This window comes from Syngnathus leptorhynchus, chromosome 12 (genome assembly GCF_054491065.1).
Source record: "Syngnathus leptorhynchus isolate UIUO chromosome 12, UIUO_Slep, whole genome shotgun sequence".
NCBI lineage: Eukaryota > Metazoa > Chordata > Actinopteri > Syngnathiformes > Syngnathidae > Syngnathus > Syngnathus leptorhynchus.
The window spans coordinates 779,894-802,702 of NC_141206.1; the positions used below are offsets into that span (position 1 = coordinate 779,894).

General features: G+C 46.8%; 1 protein-coding gene across 5 annotated transcripts in view; it reads left to right on the forward strand.

The window, feature by feature from the left end:
* Positions 1 to 22,809, forward strand: part of mapkap1 (MAPK associated protein 1) — a 54,101-nt gene that overhangs the window by 21,413 nt on the left and 9,879 nt on the right. For all 5 annotated transcript variants that reach the window (XM_085925530.1, XM_085925528.1, XM_085925529.1 and 2 more), the window contains 4 exons: positions 3,037 to 3,126; positions 18,407 to 18,555; positions 19,769 to 19,941; positions 20,022 to 20,198. In XM_085925530.1, coding sequence (XP_085781656.1) covers positions 3,037 to 3,126; positions 18,407 to 18,555; positions 19,769 to 19,941; positions 20,022 to 20,198 — 589 coding nt within the window. The remainder of the gene's footprint in view (positions 1 to 3,036; positions 3,127 to 18,406; positions 18,556 to 19,768; positions 19,942 to 20,021; positions 20,199 to 22,809) is intronic.

Below are 22,809 nucleotides of genomic sequence, written 5' to 3' on the forward strand. Positions count from 1 at the left end.
CAGGATCCTGGCATACGGCCCTCAGGTGTCCAGGTGGTGCAGTATGTGGTTCAGTCCCATGTTGACCGCATCGTACACCGACCTCTTTGCCCGGTAGCCAAACTGCAGGGGGTCAAGCAGGGGGCCCGTGATGTCCTTCATGTGGTTCAACATTAACTTCTCAAAGGATTTCATGACCACAGATGTCAGGGCGACAGGTCTATAGTCATTCAAACCTGTGATGGCGGGCTTCTTGGCCACCGGTACGATGATGGAGCTCTTGAAGCACGAGGGCACCTCACACAGCTCCAGGGAACGCTTGAAGAGCCGTGCAAAGGTGGGTGCCAGTTGTTTAGCACAGACTTTCAGGCAGAAGGGGGACACGCCGTCTGGGCCTGGCCTTCCTGACCTTTTGTCTTGGGAACATCTGACACACCTCCTCCTCGCGAATCTGAAGTGCGGGTGCAGCTTCTTTAAGAGAGAGAGTAGGTGATAACGATGATGGAGGTGTGGACAAGGAGGTTGTGAGGGAAGGTGTAAGTCGATTGTGATGCAGGAGGTTCTGTTGTGTGGGTGGACCATTCAAACCTGCAGTAAAACCGGTTTTGCTGGTTTGCAAGCCTTGGGATCTCCACAGGACGGGGGTTGGGTTCTTGAAGCCCATGGTGGTCTGCAGACCTTTCCACACTGTAGAGGGATCAGGATTGGCACAGAGGTGTCTCTCTAGGCTCTCCCCATAACACCTCTTGGCTTTCCTGATCTCTTGGTTCAGTGTTTTCCTGGTCTCCCTGAACAGGTCCCGGTCCCCACTCCTGTAGGCCTCCTCCTTGGCTTTGTGCATCATCCTGAGGTTTGGTGTTAACCAAGGTTTGTCGTTGTTGTACGTGCAGAAGGTCTTATTCTGCACACAAGAGTCCTCAAAAAAGCTGATGTATGATGTGACAGTATCGGTGAGTTCATGCAGGTCTGAAGTTGCAGCTTAAAAAAAAAAAACAATCTATGCAGTCAAAGCATGCTAGGAGGTCCTGTTTTTACTCCACTGTCCACTTCCTCAGAGTCCTCACCACAGGCTTAGAAGTTCTTAATTTCTGCCTATAGGGTGGGATCAGATGAACTAGACAGTGGTCAGAGAGTCCTATAGCTGCACGGGGCACAGTGTATGCGTCCTTTATTACCGTGTAGCAGTGATCCAGTGTCCGTGTCCCTCTGGTGGGACACGTTATGTGCTGTCTGTATTTGGGGAGTTTGTTTGCGAGGTTCGCTCTGCTAAAATCATCCAAAACAATGATTGGTGAGTTTGGTAATATTTTCTCCATGTCTGTTACCTGATCAGGGTGGCTTCAATCACACGTGCGTGCGGTGGAATATAAACAGCCGCCTTTACGATCGAGGAGAACTCGCGTGGTGAAGATAACGGCCGGCAGTTTATGAAAAGTGTTTCCAGGAGAGGGCTGCAAGACTTTTTCAACATCGTGACATCAGTACACCAACGTTCATTGATATAGAAATATAGACCACCTCCCTTTGCTTTTCCCGAGAGCTCCATGCTGCGATCGGCGTGAACTAGCCGAAATCCAGGCAGTTGCACGGCATGGTCAGGGACGAATTCGGAAAGCCACAATTCAGTGAAGAACAGGGCGGCGGATCCGCTAATGTCCGGGTTTCGTGGGATGAGAAGCAACAATTCGTCCATCTTGTTTTCCAGAGAGAGGACATTCGCCAGATGAATTGATGGTACGGGAGAACGGAACCCTATCTGCCTCAGCTTCACGAGGGCTCCGGCGTGCTTGCCACGCCACCGTCTTCGGCATGCTAGCTTGTAGAGCGCCGCCGCTCCGGCTAAAATCAGTGTGAACTAAAAACAGTCATTTGTGAAACTATAAGCATTTGCAGGTTATTACAAACCTGCCAAACAAGCCTTTTAACCCATTGTAGAAGATCCCTATGCCATTTTCTATGCACAAATGATACTATTTATTAATCAATGGCGGCGGAGGTACGTACTCTACGCGTTACGTGAAGTCCTCTGATTGGTTTCCCGCCCCCATCTACGTAAAACGTAATGTCCTGTGATTGGTTCATCGGGTCTTCATATTACTACCCGTTTATTACGACTCTGTGTGGCGAAAGCCACATAAAACAACTTCATAGATTCGCACAAATGATAGTATTTATTTACCAATGGGGGCGTAGGTACGTTATGTCTAGTCTGATTGTTTTTTGCCCTGATCTAAGTAAAACATAATGTCCTCCGATTGTTTCATCTAGTCTTCATATTTCGCCTGTATATTACAAAAACAACGCAAAAAAACTATACCTATTTTGGAATTTGGTCCCCACAAAAGGCGCACCTTATTAAAAGGCGCACCTTCGTTTTTTTTTTTTTTTTTTTTAAATTAAAGGCTGTTAAGTGCGCCTTATGGTGCGGAAAATACGGTAATACACAATTAAATTCAAAACTCATTTATCGGTGAAGTTACATTTGAACATAGGACCCCTTGTTCAAAAGGAGCGTCTGAATTCTCCCATCCATTGAATTTGTCCGTTCTTGGACAGAATCTGCTTCAATTACTTTGCATGAGGACAGAATATTCTCCCAGAGCTGTTGTTTGGATGTGAACTGCCTCATGCCATCATAGACACTTCATTTGATGATGTTATGAATGTTCTCAATAGAATTGAGGGGAAGATGGGGGCCACATCATGAGTTTCTCTTCTTTTATGTCCAAAGCAGCCAGATATGCAGATGTATTCTTTACAGTAGAGGTCGAGAAAGGCTTACTTTACATTTGTTACATACATAGTGTTAGATCTTCACAAAATATAGAGCTTATTTGTATGTTTGAAACCTGAAACCTGTTAAAAAAAATTAAAGGAGGCTAACACTTGCAAGGCACCTTACTGTTTTAAAAAAATGTTTGACTTGACTTCCTCTTTAAAGTTCATGTTTGAAGCGCTCTTCAGTTATGCTTGCATTTAGTTTCATTCATCACGATGTTTCTTCTTTTTTCATCTTGAGTCTGACTAAAATTTCACATCTGTGCTCCTTTTTTTCAGCCCAAAGACTTGAAAGACTGAGGAAGGAGCGTCAAAACCAAATCAAATGTAAAAATATTCAGTGGAAAGTAAGATCATCCTCTCAGTCAGGTAGTGTTCCTTAATATTTTTGATACGACCATTTCGGACATTTAACTCTGTCACTGGTTTTGTTAATATAGTTTGAAAGTCTGATGGTGCTTTATTTAAATAAATTACTGTTAATAGCTATTTTGTCCGGGCGGCTCGGTGGGGCAGTGGGTAGCACGTCCGCCTCACAGTTAGGAGGGTGCAAGTTCGATTCCACCTCCGGCCCTCCCTGTGTGGAGTTTGCATGTTCTCCCCGTGTCCGCGTGGGTTTTCTCCGGGCACTCCGGTTTCCTCCCACATCCCAAAAACATGCTTGATAGGCCGATTGAGCACTCCAAATTGTCCCTAGGTGTGAGTGCGAGTGCGAATGGTTGTTCGTCTCTGTGTGCCCTGCGATTGGTTGGCAACCAGTTCAGGGTGTCAACCGCCTACTGCCCGATGACGGCTGGGATAGGCTCCAGCACGCCCGCGACCCCCGTGGGGACTAAGCGGTTCAGAAAATGAATGAATGAATGAACTATTTTATCCATTAATTGTTATTTACAATTGAAAATAAGTGATGTTGTAAAGTATAAAATCATCTTTCTTAGTCCAAAAACTGGGAAATTTGCATAGTTTCAGCAGTGGATATTCAAAAATAGCATTCAAGCGGACAACAGGACAACCCATTGTACATTAAACGCCTGGCAAGCCACACCCATTAAGAAAGTGGGTCTGGAGAGTACGCCATCCGATCCAGATGGGTCTTGGTTCAAACCAACTTGTCAAATCAAATTTGTTAATTTGCTGTGGCATACGCTTCCTGTGCTTCGGCAGCGGACGCCCATCCTCTTTCAAAATGGTGCGGCAAGCAATAATGGCCCGTCAAGAGGTTGGTCAGCTCCAGATTCAAAATTGAAACGTCTGTTGCCGTTTCCAAAGGACTCATATTTGAACACATTCATTTTATCTTTAGCTGACGTGCCAAACATAGAAGTATCAATACAAATAATAACTTCAATGATAACCTTACTTCTGGGCACCATATCAAGTCATCTATTGCCTCCTGAATCATATTCTTTAATTGCAAAATACTAAGTGCAAGTGGGCCATTTTTCTTGGCATAGAGCATAGGGAAAAATGTTCCCGTAGCAGTTTTGAGTGGACCCAGCATTTTTATTAGATCTTTGACAACAGCAATGGCAATCCTAATTTGAAAGATTTTGTCATTTCTATAGAGCTGTTCCACTGTGTGACGTCCACAATTAGTTTGTACAGGTTTGTGCATTTGGAAGTCAAAAGTGCCATCTTTTCATCTCGTACCAAGATTGTTTATGAGAGCCCGAGCAGAGACCACTGTGAGGTCACTATTGTTTTTGTTGGAACACTACTTCGTTTGTTAGTTTTTTCCATAAAGTACTGCCTTTTAACACCCTAAACATGCCCGAAAACTCGCTACATTTTGCCAACTTGGTGAACATTATGATAGAGTAATGTTGTCATAAACGATGACAACAAAAATGTCTTAGTTGTGCCATCTGGAGTGGAAAAATAAAACTACAAAAATTGGCAGGCACAAGACATACAACTGTTAGAGCTATAGTCTAAAAAGAACAGAAAAAGAGTTGTGAATTTTTAAATGACCAATTCTAGCCCAATTCTGCACAATAACAGTGGTCATACTTATACACCCTTGTGCAGGGGTGTCAAACTGCAGTCCTCGGGCCGCAATACCTGATTCAATTGATCAGGATAATTATCAGGCTCCTGCAGAACGTGTGGATCCATCCATCCATCTTCTTCTGCTTATCCGGGGTCGGGTCGCGGGGGCAGCAGCTTTAGGCGGGACTCCCAGACTTCCCTCTCCCAGCCACTTCATCCAGCTCATCCCGGGGGATCCCAAGGCGTTCCCAGGCCAGCCGAGAGACATAGTCTCTCCAGCGCGTCCTGGGTCGTCCCCGGGGTCTCCTACCGGTGGGACATGCCCGGAACACCTCCCCAGGGAGGCGTCCAGGAAGCATCCTGATGAGATGCCCGAGCCACATCATCTGGCTCCTCTCAACATGGAGGAGCAGCGGCTCTACTCCGAGTCTCTCCCGGATGACCGAGCTTCTCACCCTATCTTGAAGGGAGAGTCCGGACACCCTGCGGAGGAAACTCATTTCGGCCGCTTGTATCCTGGATCTCGTTCTTTCGGTCACGACCCATAGCTCGTGACCATAGTTGAGGGTAGGAGCGTAGATCGTCCGGTAAATAGAGAGCTTTGCCATTTGGCTCAGCTCTCTCTTCACCACGACGGACCGGTACAGAGTCCGCATTACTGCAGACGCTGCACCAATCCGCCTGTCGATCTCGCGCTCCATCCTGCCCTCACTTGTGAACAAGACCCCAAGATACTTTAAGTCCTCCACTTGGCACTTGGATCTCATCCCCGATCCGGAGGGCATTGAAGTCACCCAGTAGAACGATGGAGTACCCAGAAGGAGCGCTCTCCAGCACTTCCTCCAGGGACTCCACAAAGGGTGGGTACTCTGAGCTGCCGTTCAGTGCATAGACACAAACAACAGTCAGGACCCGTCCTCCCACCCGAAGGCGGAGGGAGGCTACCCTCTCGCTCACCGGGGTGAACCCCAATGTGCAGGCGCCCAGCCGGGGGGCAATAAGTATGCCAACACCTGCTCGACGCCTCTCATCGTGGGCAACTCCAGAGTGGAAGAGAGTCCAGCCCCTCTCGAGAGGGATTGTACCAGAGCCCAAACGTGTGGAGGCAAGTCCGACTGTCTAGTCGGACCTTTTCTGCCTCACACACCAGCCTGCTCCTTTCCAGCCAGAGAGGTGACATTCCATGTCCCTAGAGCCAGCTTCTGCAGCCAGGGATCGGACTGCCAAGGTCCCCGCCTTTGGCCGCCGCCCAGCTCACTTTGCACCCGACCCCTTTGGCCCCGCCTACAGGTGGTGAGCCCACGGGAAGGGGGACCCACGTTTTCTTTTCGGGCTATGCCGACGTCCCATGGGCGAAGGCCCGGCCACCAGACGCTCGCCTTTGAGCCCCACCTCCAGGCCTGGCTCCAGAGAGTGGCCCGGGTGACCCGCGTCCGGGCAAGGGAAAACGGAGTCCATTTTTGTTGAACGTGAGGATGAACTGATCATTTGTATCAGGTTTGTTTAACGAGGGACACTTTGAAGTCCCGAGGACTGACACCTGTGTCCAGGACTCCTAGAGAAGTCATCTGATAGACTTCAAACTTGGCTTGTACCATCTTGCACGTGCAGAAACAAAGCTCACACACACTCCTCTTCTCGCATTCCCAACAATCGCCTGCATTCTTTAATGCATGAAATCACACTACGAGATTTAAACCTGTGAAACAAATTAGAACTTGGCCAGTGGGGGCCATCTCAGCACTAAAAGACTGTTTTGACCAAATTGATTGGACCCACTTCCAACCAGTATGTCAACATAACAGAATACACTGAGTCTCTGACAGGTTACTTATCCAAATGCATGTCACCAAACACATCACCACGAGGGCAAACGACAAACCCTGGTTCACCGGGGAGGTACGTGAGCTCCTGAGAGCACGGAACTCTACTTTCAAGTCTGGCAACAGGGAAGCCCTAAGATAAGCCATGGCTAACTTGAATCCGGGTATGAGAACAGCCAAGCTTGCCTGTGGACAGAAAATCCAATCTCATTTTACTGGCACAAAAGACCCCAGACGCCTATAGCAAGGCATTCACTCAGTAACAGACTACAAGCCCACTCCTCAACCCTGCGAGGATAACGCAGGCTTTCTGAACTCTCAATATCTTCAGTCGTTTTGAAGAAAACACCACCACTCCAACATCTATTTATGTGCTTGAGCTCTGCGAACAGCCAGCCTCTTTAGCAATCACCTTTTATGTCTTGTCCTCCTTCCTCCTTGTGCAAGATGTCAATGGTCGTCTTTTGGACAACTGTCAAGTCAGAAGTCTTCCCCATAATTGTGTACCCTTCAGAACAAGACTGAGAGTCCATTTCAGGGATCAGAATTTTCTGCGGATCCGCGGATTTCCATGTTTTTTTCCGTTGAAAGTATCATTTTCGTGAATCGTGTAAATCCATTGAGAAAATGCTGTTTATATATGGTGGGGGGGTGTAGGGAAACGGCCGGCCAGCTGGCCGAACAACGTTAGGCTCGGCGACTTGCGAGCATTCATCCGCCCGCCGCGACGGCATCCGAAAGCGTGAGGATGACGCTTGCTGCTAGCGCTACCCGTAAGGGGGAGGGCCCAGACAACATCCCAGGTCGTGCGCTGAAGGACTGCACTGAGGAGTCTTCACGGACATCTTTATCATTTTCATGCAGCAGGCCATCGTCCATTTTACTTTTTGTGTTGTTGTATTGGATGTTTTGTTATATGTCTTGTCACCGTGGGATAGTGGGTAACGCAATTTCGATCTCTTTGTGTGTCTTGGCATGTGAAGTGATTGACAATAAAACTGACTTTGACATTACGGAAATTGGCTTGCCTCTGTAAACCTTACTAACTGGCAGCAGTGATGCGGCAACACCCGAAAAGTAGTACTTTCGTCACATCATTTCCACAGAGAACTAAGTGTTTTTACACCGCCACAATGTGAATTTGCGATTGGGTTTTCATCACTTGTAGACAAGTTATTTAGTTAGAAAGATCTAGGGACTACTCAGCAAAGGTTTTCGCCAGCATTGCGAAGGTTTTGGACAAAAAAGACAAGGATTTTGCCAGAGAAATAGACAAGTCAAACGGGATCAAGAACTGCTTCAGATGAGCATGGCTCGAGAGCAGCGTCATCGTACAACTTGGAACACAGTCCGTAACCACGTGGCTGACGGAACATGTCCGTAAAGTAGATGTCCCGTGAAAGGTTTTGTGTGTTCTCTGTCAAGATATGATCAGCTATGGAGGTCGCGGTGCGAGGAACATTAGAGGAGCACATCGAAACAAAAAAACAAAGCTACGTTTTTACTTTTACAAGCATGTGGGTTTAGAAAGTAACATGATTTTACATGTAAGCTAATGTTACTAATTAACTAACTAATGTTGGCTAATGTAATTCTAATGTAGCTAATGTAATCCCCCCTCCTCAAGATATGATCAGCTTTGTCTATATATATTCGGTCCCCAGACCCCCGGCTACTTTTCAGTGTTTTTTCACATTTGACATTCTCATCCCTGCCATTTGAGGCATTTGCAGGGATTTTGAAACGAATGTGGCACCAGGTGTCTTCTATATTGAACCTTTTTTCAAATATTCAAATCTTCTGAGATACTGAATTTGGGTTTTCATTAGCTGTCAGTTATAATAATCAAAACTAAAATGAATAAACATTTGAAATACCTCAGTCTGTGTGCAATGCATAAATATAATGTACAAGTTTCACTTTTTGAATGGAATTACTGAAATAATTCAACTTTTTGATGATATGTATTCTTATTTACTTGCCAGCACCTGTACCTGGGCATGTGCTTAGGGCAAATATGGGCAAACTACGGCCCGCGGCCCACATCCAGCCCACGGGGCCATTTAATCTGGCCCGCCAAACCTGAATAAATTGTATTATTAATTTTTTTGGGGTCATTTTCCCTCCAATGACTGCGTTTCCCCAGTAGATGGGGAAACGCCCGACCGCACATTTACTCCCGGAAGCTGTGTCAGAAAGTTCGACGCACACTGTTGGGTCTAAATATGATCAGACATCAAATCACATGCTGGAACGAAGAGGAGAAGACAACCAGGATGAGTTTACTCGCGAGGAGAACGATAAAGGAAGCTCAGTTACAATCTCCACCAGTTCTGAGTTCCTCCTCCACGTGCTCCTCTTTTTAATGTCTTGGTTGCCCTGGTTACAGAGGCGTTGCCACACTAAAGGGAGGGGAGATCGTGGCTGTAGCAACGCTGATTAGCTAAGGAATATAGTGTAGTGTGACCTAGCACTTGTTGGCCCTCGACCCCCGCATTAGGACAGCAGAGTCTGCTCTCTTCCCTCAACCAGTTGTCCTCTCCATGGGTGGCCGACTCCTCCTCGACTGTGATCAGATAACTTGAAGCACGTTGAATGTTGCTTACCTGTGGAACAATGCAACTAAACCCTTGCTAAGTTTATCTTCTTAGAAAACTAACACAACACATAATAATAATAATATCTAGCCCTACTTAAACATTTCAACACATATTAAGTAAATGTAAGGTAACTGGTATACAGTTCCTTAAACTAACATTGAGTAAATATGGGATAACTTTAATGTGACTACTTCAAACTGTATATAACCAGTTTCGATCATCTACAATCTATGAATCAAAGCTACAGTTAACTAAAAGGAATGAAGTCCCTTTAAACTGAACAAAGAACATTTCGCCTATGCAAAGAAGCTCTGCTCATTGTTAGTGAAGGCCTCTTACAAAACAAACACAAAAGTAACATAAGGACAGGAAGGAACCATAAGGCTGACGGAGATCAAAAGACATTCCTTAAACCAAATACAAAGTATTTAGTTTAAAGGAGAGTCGTAAACTCGTAAAATATAAGGCCTCCTGGTCTGGCAGGCCAAGGCTTCCCCCGAGATTATTCCAACACACACTCACAAGTGCGTGTACTTACTCAGTAGTACGGACCTAGCGCACTTCGCGCTTTATTTTTATCAGTGCTGAATTTCAAGTGTGGGCTGTGACGTCAGCATTCTCGTAATTCACGCGCTGAGGTTTCAGATACAGTTTTACGCCCAAGCCACCCACAAACCTTCCCCTGGAACTCTTCCATTAAAATGAGTGGCCCAAGGAAAAAAAGGCGGACACTGAACGCCGAGTGTTTAAAAAAGAGTGGACGATTTGGCTCGACGAACGTGTGTGAGCAGACATTCACCCGCGTGAACATCATCAACAAAGCCCCCCATCACAGATCTAGGTTGACGGACCACCACCTTGGCTCTATCCTAAGAATTGCCACAACAAATTTTACTCCAGACTATGATGCACTAGCAGAAAAAGGAAGACCAACAACACTGTTCCCACTGAAAATGAAGGGGAGTTTCCCTAGTGTGTTGTTAAAAAAAAAAAAAGCATTTTGAAAATTATTTATACAAATAGTAGGGATTGAAACTAGCGACCATTCTCATTTTCAAGCAATGTAGGATGCTCAAGGACATTGATGCACCACCTGTTTGCGACTAATCTTAACTTTTAAAGTTCTTAAGGCCGACTTTAAGGTAGTGTTTCCCGTTTCCTCACCTCTATCACCAAGTGTTTGTGAGTTAAAGCTCTGCTCTGATTTTCAGATATCCGTCACCGTGTTGCCGTTTTGATTTTTTTATTACCGTATTTTTCGGACTATAAGTCGCATTTTTTTTCATAGTTGGGGAGGGGGCGACTCATACTCAGGAGCGACTTATATGTGAAATTATTCTCAAATCTTTACTTGATCATTAACACATTACTTGCTAGTATAGTTGATCACTTCAAACCGCATGAGGGCGCACCAAGTCTGTGGAAACTCCTGGGAGTTTAAGATCAGGGGATGTTTGAGACTATTTGTCATTAGTCATTTTTCACATGTCCTGAGTGTTGTTAGTAACCTAAATGTTGAACAGAGGCTTAGATGTACTGAAGTCAAATTCCTTGTTTGGCATGCTCAAACATGGTCAATAAAAATTCTTGAATCTTGAATAATTGGAGCCTCACTGACAATGAGTTCCATTCACTGACTTCCGGAGTCAAGATTCTAGAGTTTTTATTTGCCATGTTTGAGTGTGCCAAACAAGGAATTGACTACGGTACATCACAGTCTCTGTTCAACATTTAGGTGACCAACAACGCTCAGGACATGTGAAAAATGACTAATGACAAATAGTCTCAAACATCCCCTGATCTTAAACTCCCAGGAGGGCAAGGAAAAACTCAGAACTCCAACTAGGGGAAATGAGAAACCTTGAGGAGACCACAGATGGGAGGGTCCCTCGTCCAGGATCACCAGGCTGCAATGGATGCAGAGACGACACAGTACAAACAGTGTAGACAATTCACAAAAGGTGTGGAGAGCAAGATGTTATTGCACAGCAATGACTCGGAGACTCTAAAGGTGGTGTGAGTTCATCAGAACAACAGCCTGGGGGAAGAAGCTGTCTCTGTGTCTGCTGGTTTTAGCGTACAGAGCTTTATAACGCCGTCCGGAGGGGAGTAGTTAAAACAGACTGCAACCTGGGTGAGAAGGGTCTGTAGAGATGTTACTTGCACATTTCCTGGTACTGGACCAGTCTTGGATAGATGGGAGTTTGATTCAAACAAACAGTGTAGACAATTCAAAAAAGGTGTGGAGAGCAGGATGTTATTGCACAGCAATGACTCTGAGACTCTAAGAGTTGTGTGAGTTCATCAGAACAACAGCCTGGGGGAAGAAGCTGTTTCTATGTCTGCTGGTTTTGGCCTACAGGGCTCTATAACGCTGTCCGGAGGAGAGTAGTTCAAACAGACTGTAACCTGGGTGAGAAGGGTCTGTAGAGATGTTGCTTGCACGTTTCCTGGTCCTGGACAGTTACAAGGCTTGGATAGATGGGAGGTTGATTCCAATGACCTTTTTTGCAGTCCTAATTGTCCGTTGCAGTCTGTGCTTGTTTTGTTTGGAGGCCGATCCAAACCAGACAGTGATGGAGGTGCAGAGGACTGACTGGATGATGGCAGTGTAATTGGTGGTCCGGGTGTCAGATGTGATGCTCCCCAGCCTCACACGCTGTCTCCTGTTGATCAGGAAGCTGGTGATCCACTGACAGGTGGAGGCAGGCACTACAAGCTGGATGAGCTTCTGTTGGAGGATGTCAGGAGCGATGGTGTTGAACGCCGAGCTGAAATCCACAAACAGGATCCTGGCGTATGTTCCTGGGGTGTCCAGGTGATGCAGGATGTAGTGCAGTCCCATGTTGACCACATCATCCACCGACCTGTTTGCCCGGTAGGCAAACTGGATGGGGTCAAGCAGGGGGCCCGTGACATCCTTCAGGTGGTTCAGGACTAACCTCTTGAAAGATTTCATGACCACAGATGTCAGATGTCCTCAGATGGCAGGCTTCTTGGCCACTGGAAAGATGGTGGAGCTCTTGAAGCACGAGGGCACCTCACACAGCTCCAGGGAGCGGTTGAAGATCCGTGCAAAGGTGGGTGCCAGCTGCTCACCACAGACTTTCAAGCGGGAAGGTGACACGCCGTCTGGGCCCGGTGCCTTCCTGATCTTTTGTCTCCGGAACATCTGGCGCACTTCCTCCTCGTGGATCTGGAGTGCGGGCACGGCCTCTGCAAGAGAGAGAGTAGGTGACAGCGGTGACGGAGAATTCAGGAGATTTAATGATTTAGAGTGACACAGATGGTTCGATAAACTTATTATGTTATAATTGACATTTTTAGAGTAGCAACGTGTATGTTAGGCTTCAGTAGTGTCCGATTGTCGAGCAAGGCCGTGAAGGCAGCAGGGGGGGTGGGAACAGCAAGAGCGATCCAGGATGCTTATGTGTTGGCTCATATGTTGAGCTCTTGTTTTGTGAAATAAAGAGCCGGTTACCAAATCCACGTCTTGCCTGGTACTTTGGTAACCCTACATTTTAGTTATAGACATAGATCTGTGGAATAATTGGAGCTGCAACTGACGACGAGGCTGACGTCAGTGGCACACGTAGGTCCGGAGTCTACAGCTGTTATTTTTTTAATTTTTTTATTGACACAGAGGATGAATATTCCGATGGATTTAATGATTTGGAGTGACACGGTTGGTTCGTGAAAATTGTTGTTTATATTACATTTATTTGATATGTCTAGTCCGACGTCAGCAGCGCACGTAGTTCCGGCATCAACAGCTATCCATCCATCCATTTTCTGAACCGCTTTGTCCCCGCGGGCGTGCCGGAGCCTATCCCCGCCGTCATCGGGCAGCAGGCGGGGGACACCCTGAACTGGTTGCCAGCCAACCGTAGGGCACACAGAGACGAACAACCATTCGCACTCGCACTCATACCTCGGGACAATTTAGAGTCTTCAATCGGCCTACCAAGCATGTTTTTGGGATGTGGGAGGAAACCGGAGTGCCCGGAGAAAACCCACGCGGGCTCGGGGAGAACATGCAAACTCCACACAGGGAGGGCCGGAGGTGGAATCGAACCCGCACCCTCCTAACTGTGAGGCGGACGTGCTACCCAGTGCGCCACAGAGTCCGAAAAATAAGGCATTTTACCTTCATCTTCACCTTCATCTTCTTCCGCTTCTCCGGGGTCGGGTCGCGGGGGCAGCAGCTTTAGGAGGGACTCCCGGACCTCCTTCTCCCCAGCCACTTCCTCCAGCTCATCCCGGGGGATCCCAATGCGTTCCCAGGCCAGCCGAGAGACGTAGTCTCTCCAGCGCGTCCTGGGTCGTCCCCGGGGTCTCCTACCGGTGGGACATGCCCGGAACACCTCCCCGGGGAGGCGTCCAGGAGGCATCCTGATGAGATGCCCGAGCCACCTCATCTGGCTCCTCTCAACGTGGAAAAGCAGCGGCTCTACTCCGAGTCTCTCCCGGATGACCGAGCTTCTCACCCTATCTCTAAGGGAGAGCCATTCAGCCGCTTGTATCCTGGATCTCGTTCTTTCGGTCACGACCCATAGCTCGTGACCATAGGTGAGGGTAGGAGCGTAGATGGACCGGTAAATCGAGAGCTTTGCCATTTGGCTCAGCTCTCTCTTCACCACGACGGACCGGTACAGAGTCCGCATTACTGCCGACGCTGCACCGATCCGCCTGTCGATCTCAAGCTCCATCCTGCCCTCACTCGTGAACAAGACCCCAAGATACTTGAACTCCTCCACTTGGGGCAGGATCTCATCCCCGATCCGGAGAGGGCATTCCACCCTTTTCCGACCGAGTACCATGGACTCGGATTTGGAGGTGCTGACCCTCATCCCGACCGCTTCACACTCGGCTGCGAACCGCTTCAGTAAGAGCTGGAGATCACGGACTGAAGAAGCCAACAGCACCACGTCATCTGCAAGAAGCAGTGACGCGATGCTGAGGTCCCCAAACCGGACCCCCTCAACGCCTCGGCTGCGCCTAGAAATTCTGTCCATAAAAATTATGAACAGAATCGGTGACAAAGCGCAGCCTTGGCGGAGTCCAACCCTCACTGGGAACGAATTCGACTTCATGCCGGAAATTTCGGACCAAAGTCTGGCATCGGTGATACAGGGACCGAACCGCCCTTATCAGTTGGCTCGGCACCCCGTACTCCCGAAGCACCCCCCAGAGAACCTCCCGAGGGACACGGTCGAACGCCTTCTCCAAATCCACAAAGCACATGTGGACTGGTTGGGCGAACACCCATGCACCCTCGAGGATCCTGCCGAGGGTGTAGAGCTGGTCCACTGTTCCACGGCCAGGACGAAAGCCACACTGCTCCTCCTGAATCCGAGGTTCGACCTCCCGACGGATCCTCCTCTCCAGCACCCCTGAATAGACCTTACCAGGGAGGCTGAGGAGTGTGATTTCCCCTGTAATTGGAACACACCCTCCGGTCCCCCTTCTTAAAGAGGGGAACCATCACCCCAGTCTGCCAATCCAGAGGCACCGTCCCCGATGTCCACGCAATGCTGTAGAGGCGTGTGAGCCAAGACAGCCCCACAACATCCAGAGCCTTTAAGAACTCCGGGCGGATCTCATCCACACCCGGGGCCTTGCCACCAAGGAGTTTTTTAACTACCTCAGTGACTTCGACCTCCGAGATTGGAGAGTCCGCCTCAGAGTCCCCAGGCCCTGCTTCCACAAAGGAAGGCGTGTTGGTGGAATTGAGGAGGTCTTCGAAGTATTCCCCCCAGACTCACAACATCCCGAGTCGAGGTCAGCAGCACACCATCTCCACTGTAAACAGTGTTGACCGTGCACTGCTTCCCCCTCCTGAGACGCCGGAGGGTGGACCAGAATTTCCTCGAAGCTGTCCGGAAGCCATTCTCCATGGCCTCGCCAAACTCCTCCCACGCCCGAGTTTTTGCCTCAGCAACCGCCGAAGCCGCGTTCCGCTTGGCCATCCGGTACCTGTCAGCTGCCTCCGGAGTCCCGCAGGCCATAAAGGCCCTATAGGACTCCTTCTTCAGCTTGACGGCATCCCTTACCGCCGGTGTCCACCAGCGGGTTCGGGGATTGCCGCCACGACAGGCACCAACAACCTTACGGCCACAGCTCCGGTCGGCTGCCTCAACAATGGAGGCGCGGAACAAGGTCCACTCGGACTCAATGTCCCCCACCTCCCCCGGGACGTGGGAAAAGCCGGAGGTGGGAGTTGAAGCTCTTCCTGACAGGGGATTCTGCCAGACATTCCCAGCAGACCCTCACAGAGCGTTTGGGTCTGCCCGGTCGGACCGGCATCTTCCCCCACCATCGGAGCCAACCCACCACCAGGTGGTGATCAGTTGACAGCTCCGCCCTTCTCTTTACCCGAGTGTCCAAAACATGCGGCCGCAAATCCGATGACACGACTACAAGGTCGATCAACGAACTGCGGCCTAGGGTGTCCTGGTGCCAAGTGCACACATGGACACCCTTATGCTTGAACATGGTGTTCATTATAGAAAATCTGTGTCAAGCACAGAAGTCCAATAATAGAACACCGCTCGGGTTCAGATCGGGGGGGCCGTTCCTCCCAATCACGCCCTTCCAGGTCTCACTGTCATTGCCCACGTGTGCATTGAAGTCACCCAGTAGAACGATGGAGTCCCCAAAAGGAGCGCTCTCCAGCACTTCCTCCAGGGACTCTAAGAAGGGTGGGTACTCTGAGCTGCCGTTCGGTGCATAGACACAAACAACAGTCAGGACCCGTCCCCCCACCCGAAGGCGGAGGGAATGAACCCCACTCCCTCCGCCGGGGTCACATTGGGTGAACCCCAATGTGCAGGCGCCCAGCCGGGGGGCAATAAGTATGCCAACACCTGCTCGACACCTCTCACCGTGGGCAACTCCAGAGTGGAAGAGAGTCCAGCCCCTCTCGAGAGGGCTTGTACCAGAGCCCAAACTATGTGTGGAGGCAAGTCCGACTATGTCTAGTCGGAACCTTTCTGCCTCACACACCAGCTCGGGCTCCTTTCCAGCCAGAGAGGTGACATTCCATGTCCCTAGAGCCAGCCTCTGCAGCCGGGGATCGGACCGCCAAGGTCCCCGCCTTTGGCCGCCGCCCAGCTCACTATGCACCCGACCCCTTTGGCCCCTCCTATAGGTGGTGAGCTCATTGGAAGGGGGACCCACGTCTTCTTTTCGGGCTATGCCCAACCGGACCCCATTAGCGAAGGCCCGGCCACCAGGCGCTCGCCTTCGAGCCCCACCTCCAGGCCTGGCTCCAAAGAGGGGCCCCGGTGACCCGCGTCCGGGCGAGGGAAAACGAAATCCATATATCTTTTTCATCATAAGGGGTCTTCTGAGCCGTGCTTTGTCTGGCCCCTCACCTAGGACCCTTTTGCCATGGGTGACCCTACCAGGGGCATGAAGCCCCATACAACATGGCTCCTAGGATCATAAGGGCACGCAAACCCCTCCACCACGATAAGGTGACGACTCACGGAGGGGTACGGCATTTTATTGAGATGTATTCTTTCACTGATTCTTCAAGATGATGTATTTGGTCAGAATGTTTGCCGTTTGATGTGATTTCGCCTCATAAGATAAACATCTTTTATAAATCTGACCTGCAGGCGCTGAAGTGATGGAAATTGTTATTCATAATAACAGTGTCGTATTTAATGAGAATCACTGATATAGATTTTTTGGCGAAATATATATTTTTTTAATGCTGTTAATAAATGCATTTGTTTTGCTTTACCATGCTTTACTACCTACTAAAAGCCCCAAAAAACTTTATGCAATGACCTTTACATGTCGTTTATATTACTTCACACAAACACGACATCCATCTGCTCCTGGTTCTGCCCCCCGGTCAAAATTTTGAACCCAATTCAGCCCGCAAGTCAAACTGTTTGCCCACCCCTGGCTTAGAGACTGTGCGGACTCACTTACAAATGTCATCACAGATATCTTCAAGATCTCTTTGAGCCAAACCATCATACTTCATTGCTTCAAAGCCACCACCATCGTACTGTTATCCAAGAAATCTCCAGCAACAACACTGAATGACTACTGGCCCATAGCACTCACTCCCATCATGATGAAGTGCTTTGAAAAATTGGTCAAAGCCCACATACAATCCAGCCTACATGCTACGTTTGACCCATTGCAGTTTGTGTAACGCCCCAAGCGCCCCACGGATCATCCCATAGCAGCAGCAGCAACACTTCACCTCAGCCTGGTTCATCTGGAGAACGAAAACAGCTTCATGCGGATACTGTTCATTTACTTCAGCTCTGCCTTCAACAAGGTCATTCCGCATCACCTGGTGAACAATAGCTTCTTTCCACGGACCATCAGACTGCTTAATTCAGTCCAAAAACCATGCATAAACACACACACACACACACACACACACACACACACACACACACACACACACACACACACACACACGCAACTACTCCATGCACCTTACAATTTTTTTCTCTATGCTGCTACTCTGCACTTTGCCACTGCATCCGCGCTGTCATTACTAGAACTGCTTCCACTCCAGTAAGGAATACCTCAACTGATTGCCCATTTGGACCTGTGTTGTTGTACCATCTACACTCCGGTAACAATATCTCATTGTGAATTGTTGTCCTTTTAATGATAGATATTTTAAATGCACTGTATGTCCAATTATGTTTTATGTCCTATTTACAGTTAGCTGTGTTTTATTTTACCCTCTTCCTGCACATTGGCGTTTGGAGAAACGCAATTTCAGTCTTCTGTGTCCTGTTGCATAGTTTGAGTGACAAATACTAAGTTCTTGAAGAGCATCAAGCGCTTTCATTCGATTTTTGAGTTCTACTTTCTGCTTGCTGCTTCACTTTGGCGAAATCACTCTTGGATTTTTGTGGCTTTAAAAGTTGGAGCTTTTCCGTAGTCTTTCTCTATCTGCTATCCAATGGTGCATATGAGTTAATGTAAATTTCCATACCGTCGAACAAATAAAGGTTTCCAATGTTATGACAGAAATTCAACAGATTTCTTTCAGCATTCACGTAAATATTTTATGCTGTGCATAATAATTTGGAGTGACTTTAAAAATACTGTTAACCTCCAGGTTATTAACAATGTAATCAATGTGTTTAGTATAAATTATTAATATTTTTTAACACCATGAACTTATTGCCATCCTTATTCATGTGCATTACCTCTTGTAATGTGTGTCATGTTTTTGTTTTATTTTCTGTTAAGTGGAGGATTTGGGGTCCTTTTTTGAAAAACGTGACATTAAGGATAGAATGCGGTCGACATGTGTGAAATCTACTCTTTCACTTCGATTGGAGCAGTGTCCACAGCAGCTCAACAACCCATTCAATGAATACTCAAAATTTGATGGCAAGGTGGGTTCTTAAGATTTTTTTGAAAATGACAATCAGACTGTAGTTAATGAAAATTTTGTATATTGTTTTGAATCAGATGATTTGTGTTAAAGGGAGGATAAAGTGAGGATGGTTCATTTTTGACTAACTTGCCCAGTTTATTTTTTATCAAGAAAATGCAAAGTCCATTATTCATTCGTTATGGAGAAATAATGAAACAACAAATGCCTTTTAAAACGCCCACTTTTAATGAGGAATAGCGCCACACATACTGTTACCCATGTCTTGGTTGATGATGTCACGGAAGTAAGCGATCAGAATTTCCCCATTGGAAATCATTGTACAGACACTATCGCTTAAAATGGAAAAAACAGCTATCAATTGGCACCAAAATTTACATGAACATCTCTACTTATGACTACTTACATATATCACAAAGATTAGCCTCTCAGTCGCTGATTTAAGAGCAAGAAATGAACGGCCTCTTTGTGCCCTGTCATATTTCCTTGCACCATTCACCAACATACGCAAACATAATGCATTCAGAGAGGCTTTATGTAAGCAGAGTTGTTCACACTTCGTTATATCGTCAATTTAAATTGAAATGGGTTCATATGACTCACCTTTTCCCTGAAGTCCGCGTATGTGGTACCACCTCCGCCGCCAATCTGAAAAAGAGGTGCTTTAAACGGCCACACTCAGCTGAAGTGTCGGTCTCCTAGCCAGAAGTTCGGTGCTGCCAATCTTTCCAACAAGCCAACCACTGGGTGTTGTGACGCAGTCCAGGGTGAGGCTACTGGCTGAGCTTCCTTCTGTGACATAGTCAGGCTGATATGTTACATCAAGCAGACTCTTCCCAAAAAGTGGGTGTCAGTATGTGTACCGCCCTTCTGTTCCAAAATACCGTTAAATCTCTTCTGAGTTTTTTTTTTTATGGGGGAATTGTTGCACTGACATCATTTGTTAATACAGTTCTAGCCTATAACTGCCAATGTTGGCTCGCTTTACTGCCCCTTTACAAGGAGTTAAATTTCAACCACTGGTCAAGCATTTCACTCTAAAAAGAGTGGAACTCCTAGTGTTCTAGTGAAGTGGCTAAAAATGCAATACAATTTATTAAATTAGAATGGTAAAGGTTTTCCTCAATTGTGAGCTGCGTTTTACAAGTGAATATCATTGCTGTTAATTTTTTTTGTATTTTCTTGACTGTGTAACATCGGAAATCTCGTTCAAGGGCCATATTGGCACAACAGCGACAAAAAAGATAGATGTCTACCTTTCAATGCAAATGGGTCAGGAGAAAGTTCATCCAATGGCAGTTGTCACCATTGCTAATGCCCGTGTTCATGATCTTATTGGGCTAATCTGTTGGCAATACACAAGTGAGGGACGAGAACCAAAACTCAAGTATGTACAAACATTTTAGTTAACAATTTAACATTCACCAAATGTTTTAGGTTTTTTTCTAATGTTTATTTTCTCGACAGTGAAAATGTGAATGCCTACTGCCTTCACATTGCAGAAGATGATGGTGAGGTGGACACAGACTTCCCTCCCCTGGACTCCAATGAGCCAATACACAAGTTTGGTTTCAGCACTTTGGCGTTGGTGGAGAAATACACCTCACCTGGCCTTGGTTCACGACAATCACTGTTTGTCAGAATGTAAGTGACAAATATAGTACAGTAAAACCTCTGACTTCGACCATAATTCATTCCAGAAAACTGGTCGGACCCCGATTTGGTCCGAATCCGATTAAATTTATCCCATAAGAAATAATGGAATACGGATTAATCCGTTTTGACGTAGCAACAATAGACACTTTTGGGTAATAATTAGTGATTTGTGTGATGTTTAATACACTAATGCACTTGTATACTCGTTAATAAAATGGTTGTGGACCGCTATTGTGCGGCACCGTTTTCCTGGATATGTGGCCAGACACGCGATCACTGGGGAGAGAGGTGTGTTGATCGCACGTCCGCCTGCCAAGCAAATAGTGGCGCACAATTGACACAAACGTGATCAAGACGGCCATTACTGGAGAAAGAAATTATGGGTGACAAAAGAAACGCATATGATAGCGCTTTTAAGTTAAAGACTGTCGATTTGGCTCTTAACGAAGGAAATGGAGCTGCCCCATCTACTGTAGAGGTCTCTTCTGGTCACTAGAGGGAACTGGACTATTATTGATGACATCTCAGTATTTTTGTTCCGGTTCATGTCTAATTTACGCTCTCGAGACACTCTTTCGCTTGTCGAGCCAAACCAAAGGTTGCTTCTGGGACGCGTGTGCGTGCATCTGACAGAATTGCCAATAGGATGCCAATCAGTGACGTGCGCTGAGGTTCATGACTGGGGAGCCATTGACAACAGCCGCCTTATTTGCGGCAGCATTTTGGGGCTACTTTTGTCACATCATTTCCACTTGTTAACTTACGCGGAGAACTAAGTGTTTTTACACCCCCACAATGTGAATTTGCAATTACAAATTATTTTCATCACTTGTAGACGAGTTATTTAGTTAGAGAGATCTAGGGCCTACTCAGTTTAAGTTTTCACCAGCATTGTGAAAGTTTTGGATAAAAAAGACAAGGATCGTGCCAGGGAACTAGGCAAGTCAAACGGGATCAAGAACTGCTTCAGATGGGCATGGCTCGAGAGCAGCGTCATCGTACAACTCTGAACACAGTTTGTAACCACGTGCCTGACTGAACATATCAGTAAAGTAGATGTCCCGGGGAAGGTTTTGTGTATTCTCTGTCAAGATATGATCAGCTATGGAGGTCGCGGCGCTAGGAACATTAAAGGAGCACATGGAAACAAAAAAACACAAAGCTACGTTTTTACTTTTACAAGCATGTGGGTTTAGAAAGTAACATGCTTTTACATGTAAGCTAATGTTACTAATTAACTAACTGTTAGCTAATGTAATTCTAATGTAGCTACTTTTCCGAGCTTTTTCACATTTGCCATTATCTTGCCTGATAAAGCACATGGAGTCAAAAACTTGTTTACGATCGTGCGTACCAAGACATGCTCTGTGAAAAAACATAAAAGAGAATGGAAAAAGAGCCAAATCAATTGTCATTTTACACAAAACTTGAAAAATGTGCGGGACAAACAGACTGGCACCCTCAGCCTAATCAAAGTCAAAGTCCGCTTTATTGTCAATTTCTCCACATGCCAGGCACACAAAGAGATCGAAATTACGTTCCCCACCGTCCCACGGTGACTAGACAGTACACAACACTCGCACCAGATAGCACAAAGAGTAAAAACGAACAGACAAGAGCAACAAAGAAGTAATAATACTAATACTAATACTAATACTTGGTAGCATAACTTTTAGACAAAATAACTGTGAATAACTGCTTCCGTTAACCATCAATGAGTTTCTTACAATGCCCTGCTGGAATTTTAGACCATTCTTCTTTGGCAAATTGCTCCAGGTCCCCGAGATTTGAAGGGTGCTTTCTCCAAACTGCCATTTTGAGATCTCTCCACAGGTGTTCTTTGGGATTCAGGTCTGGACTCATTGCTGGCCACTTTAGAAGTCTCCAGTGCTTTCTCTCAAACCGTGTTCTAGTGCTTTATGAAGTGTGTTTTGGGTCATTGTCCATTACCTCTTTGGGAGACCCAGCTTTCTCACACTGGGACATTATGCTGTAAAATGTGTTGGTTTTCCAGCTTCTCAATGCCATGTACACAGTCAGCCACTACAGTGCCAGAATAGCAAAGCAACCCCAAAACATCAGGGAACCTCCGCCATGTTTGACTGTAGAGAACGTGTTCTTTTCTTTTTTCCTATCAACTCTGTTGAAGCCTTTTCCCCAAAAGCTCTATTTTTGTCTGTGTTTTTGTCTGTTTTGTCTGTATTTTTGTTTGTAAAGACAAACAAAATGAACATTTTAATATCAAAGCATTTGTAATTGCAATCATATACATACATACAGACAGACAGACACAGACAGACAGACAGACAGACAGACAGACAGACACACAGACAGACACAGACACAGACAGACAGACAGACAGACACAGACACAGACACAGACACAGACAGACACAGACAGACAGACAGAGACACACAGACAGACAGACACACACAGACAGACAGAGACACACAGACAGACAGAGACACACAGACAGACAGAGACACAGAGACAGACAGAGACACACAGACAGACAGAGACACACAGACAGACAGAGACACACAGACAGACACACACACACACACTGTTGGTAGGCGGCATAGTGGGGCACTGGATAGCA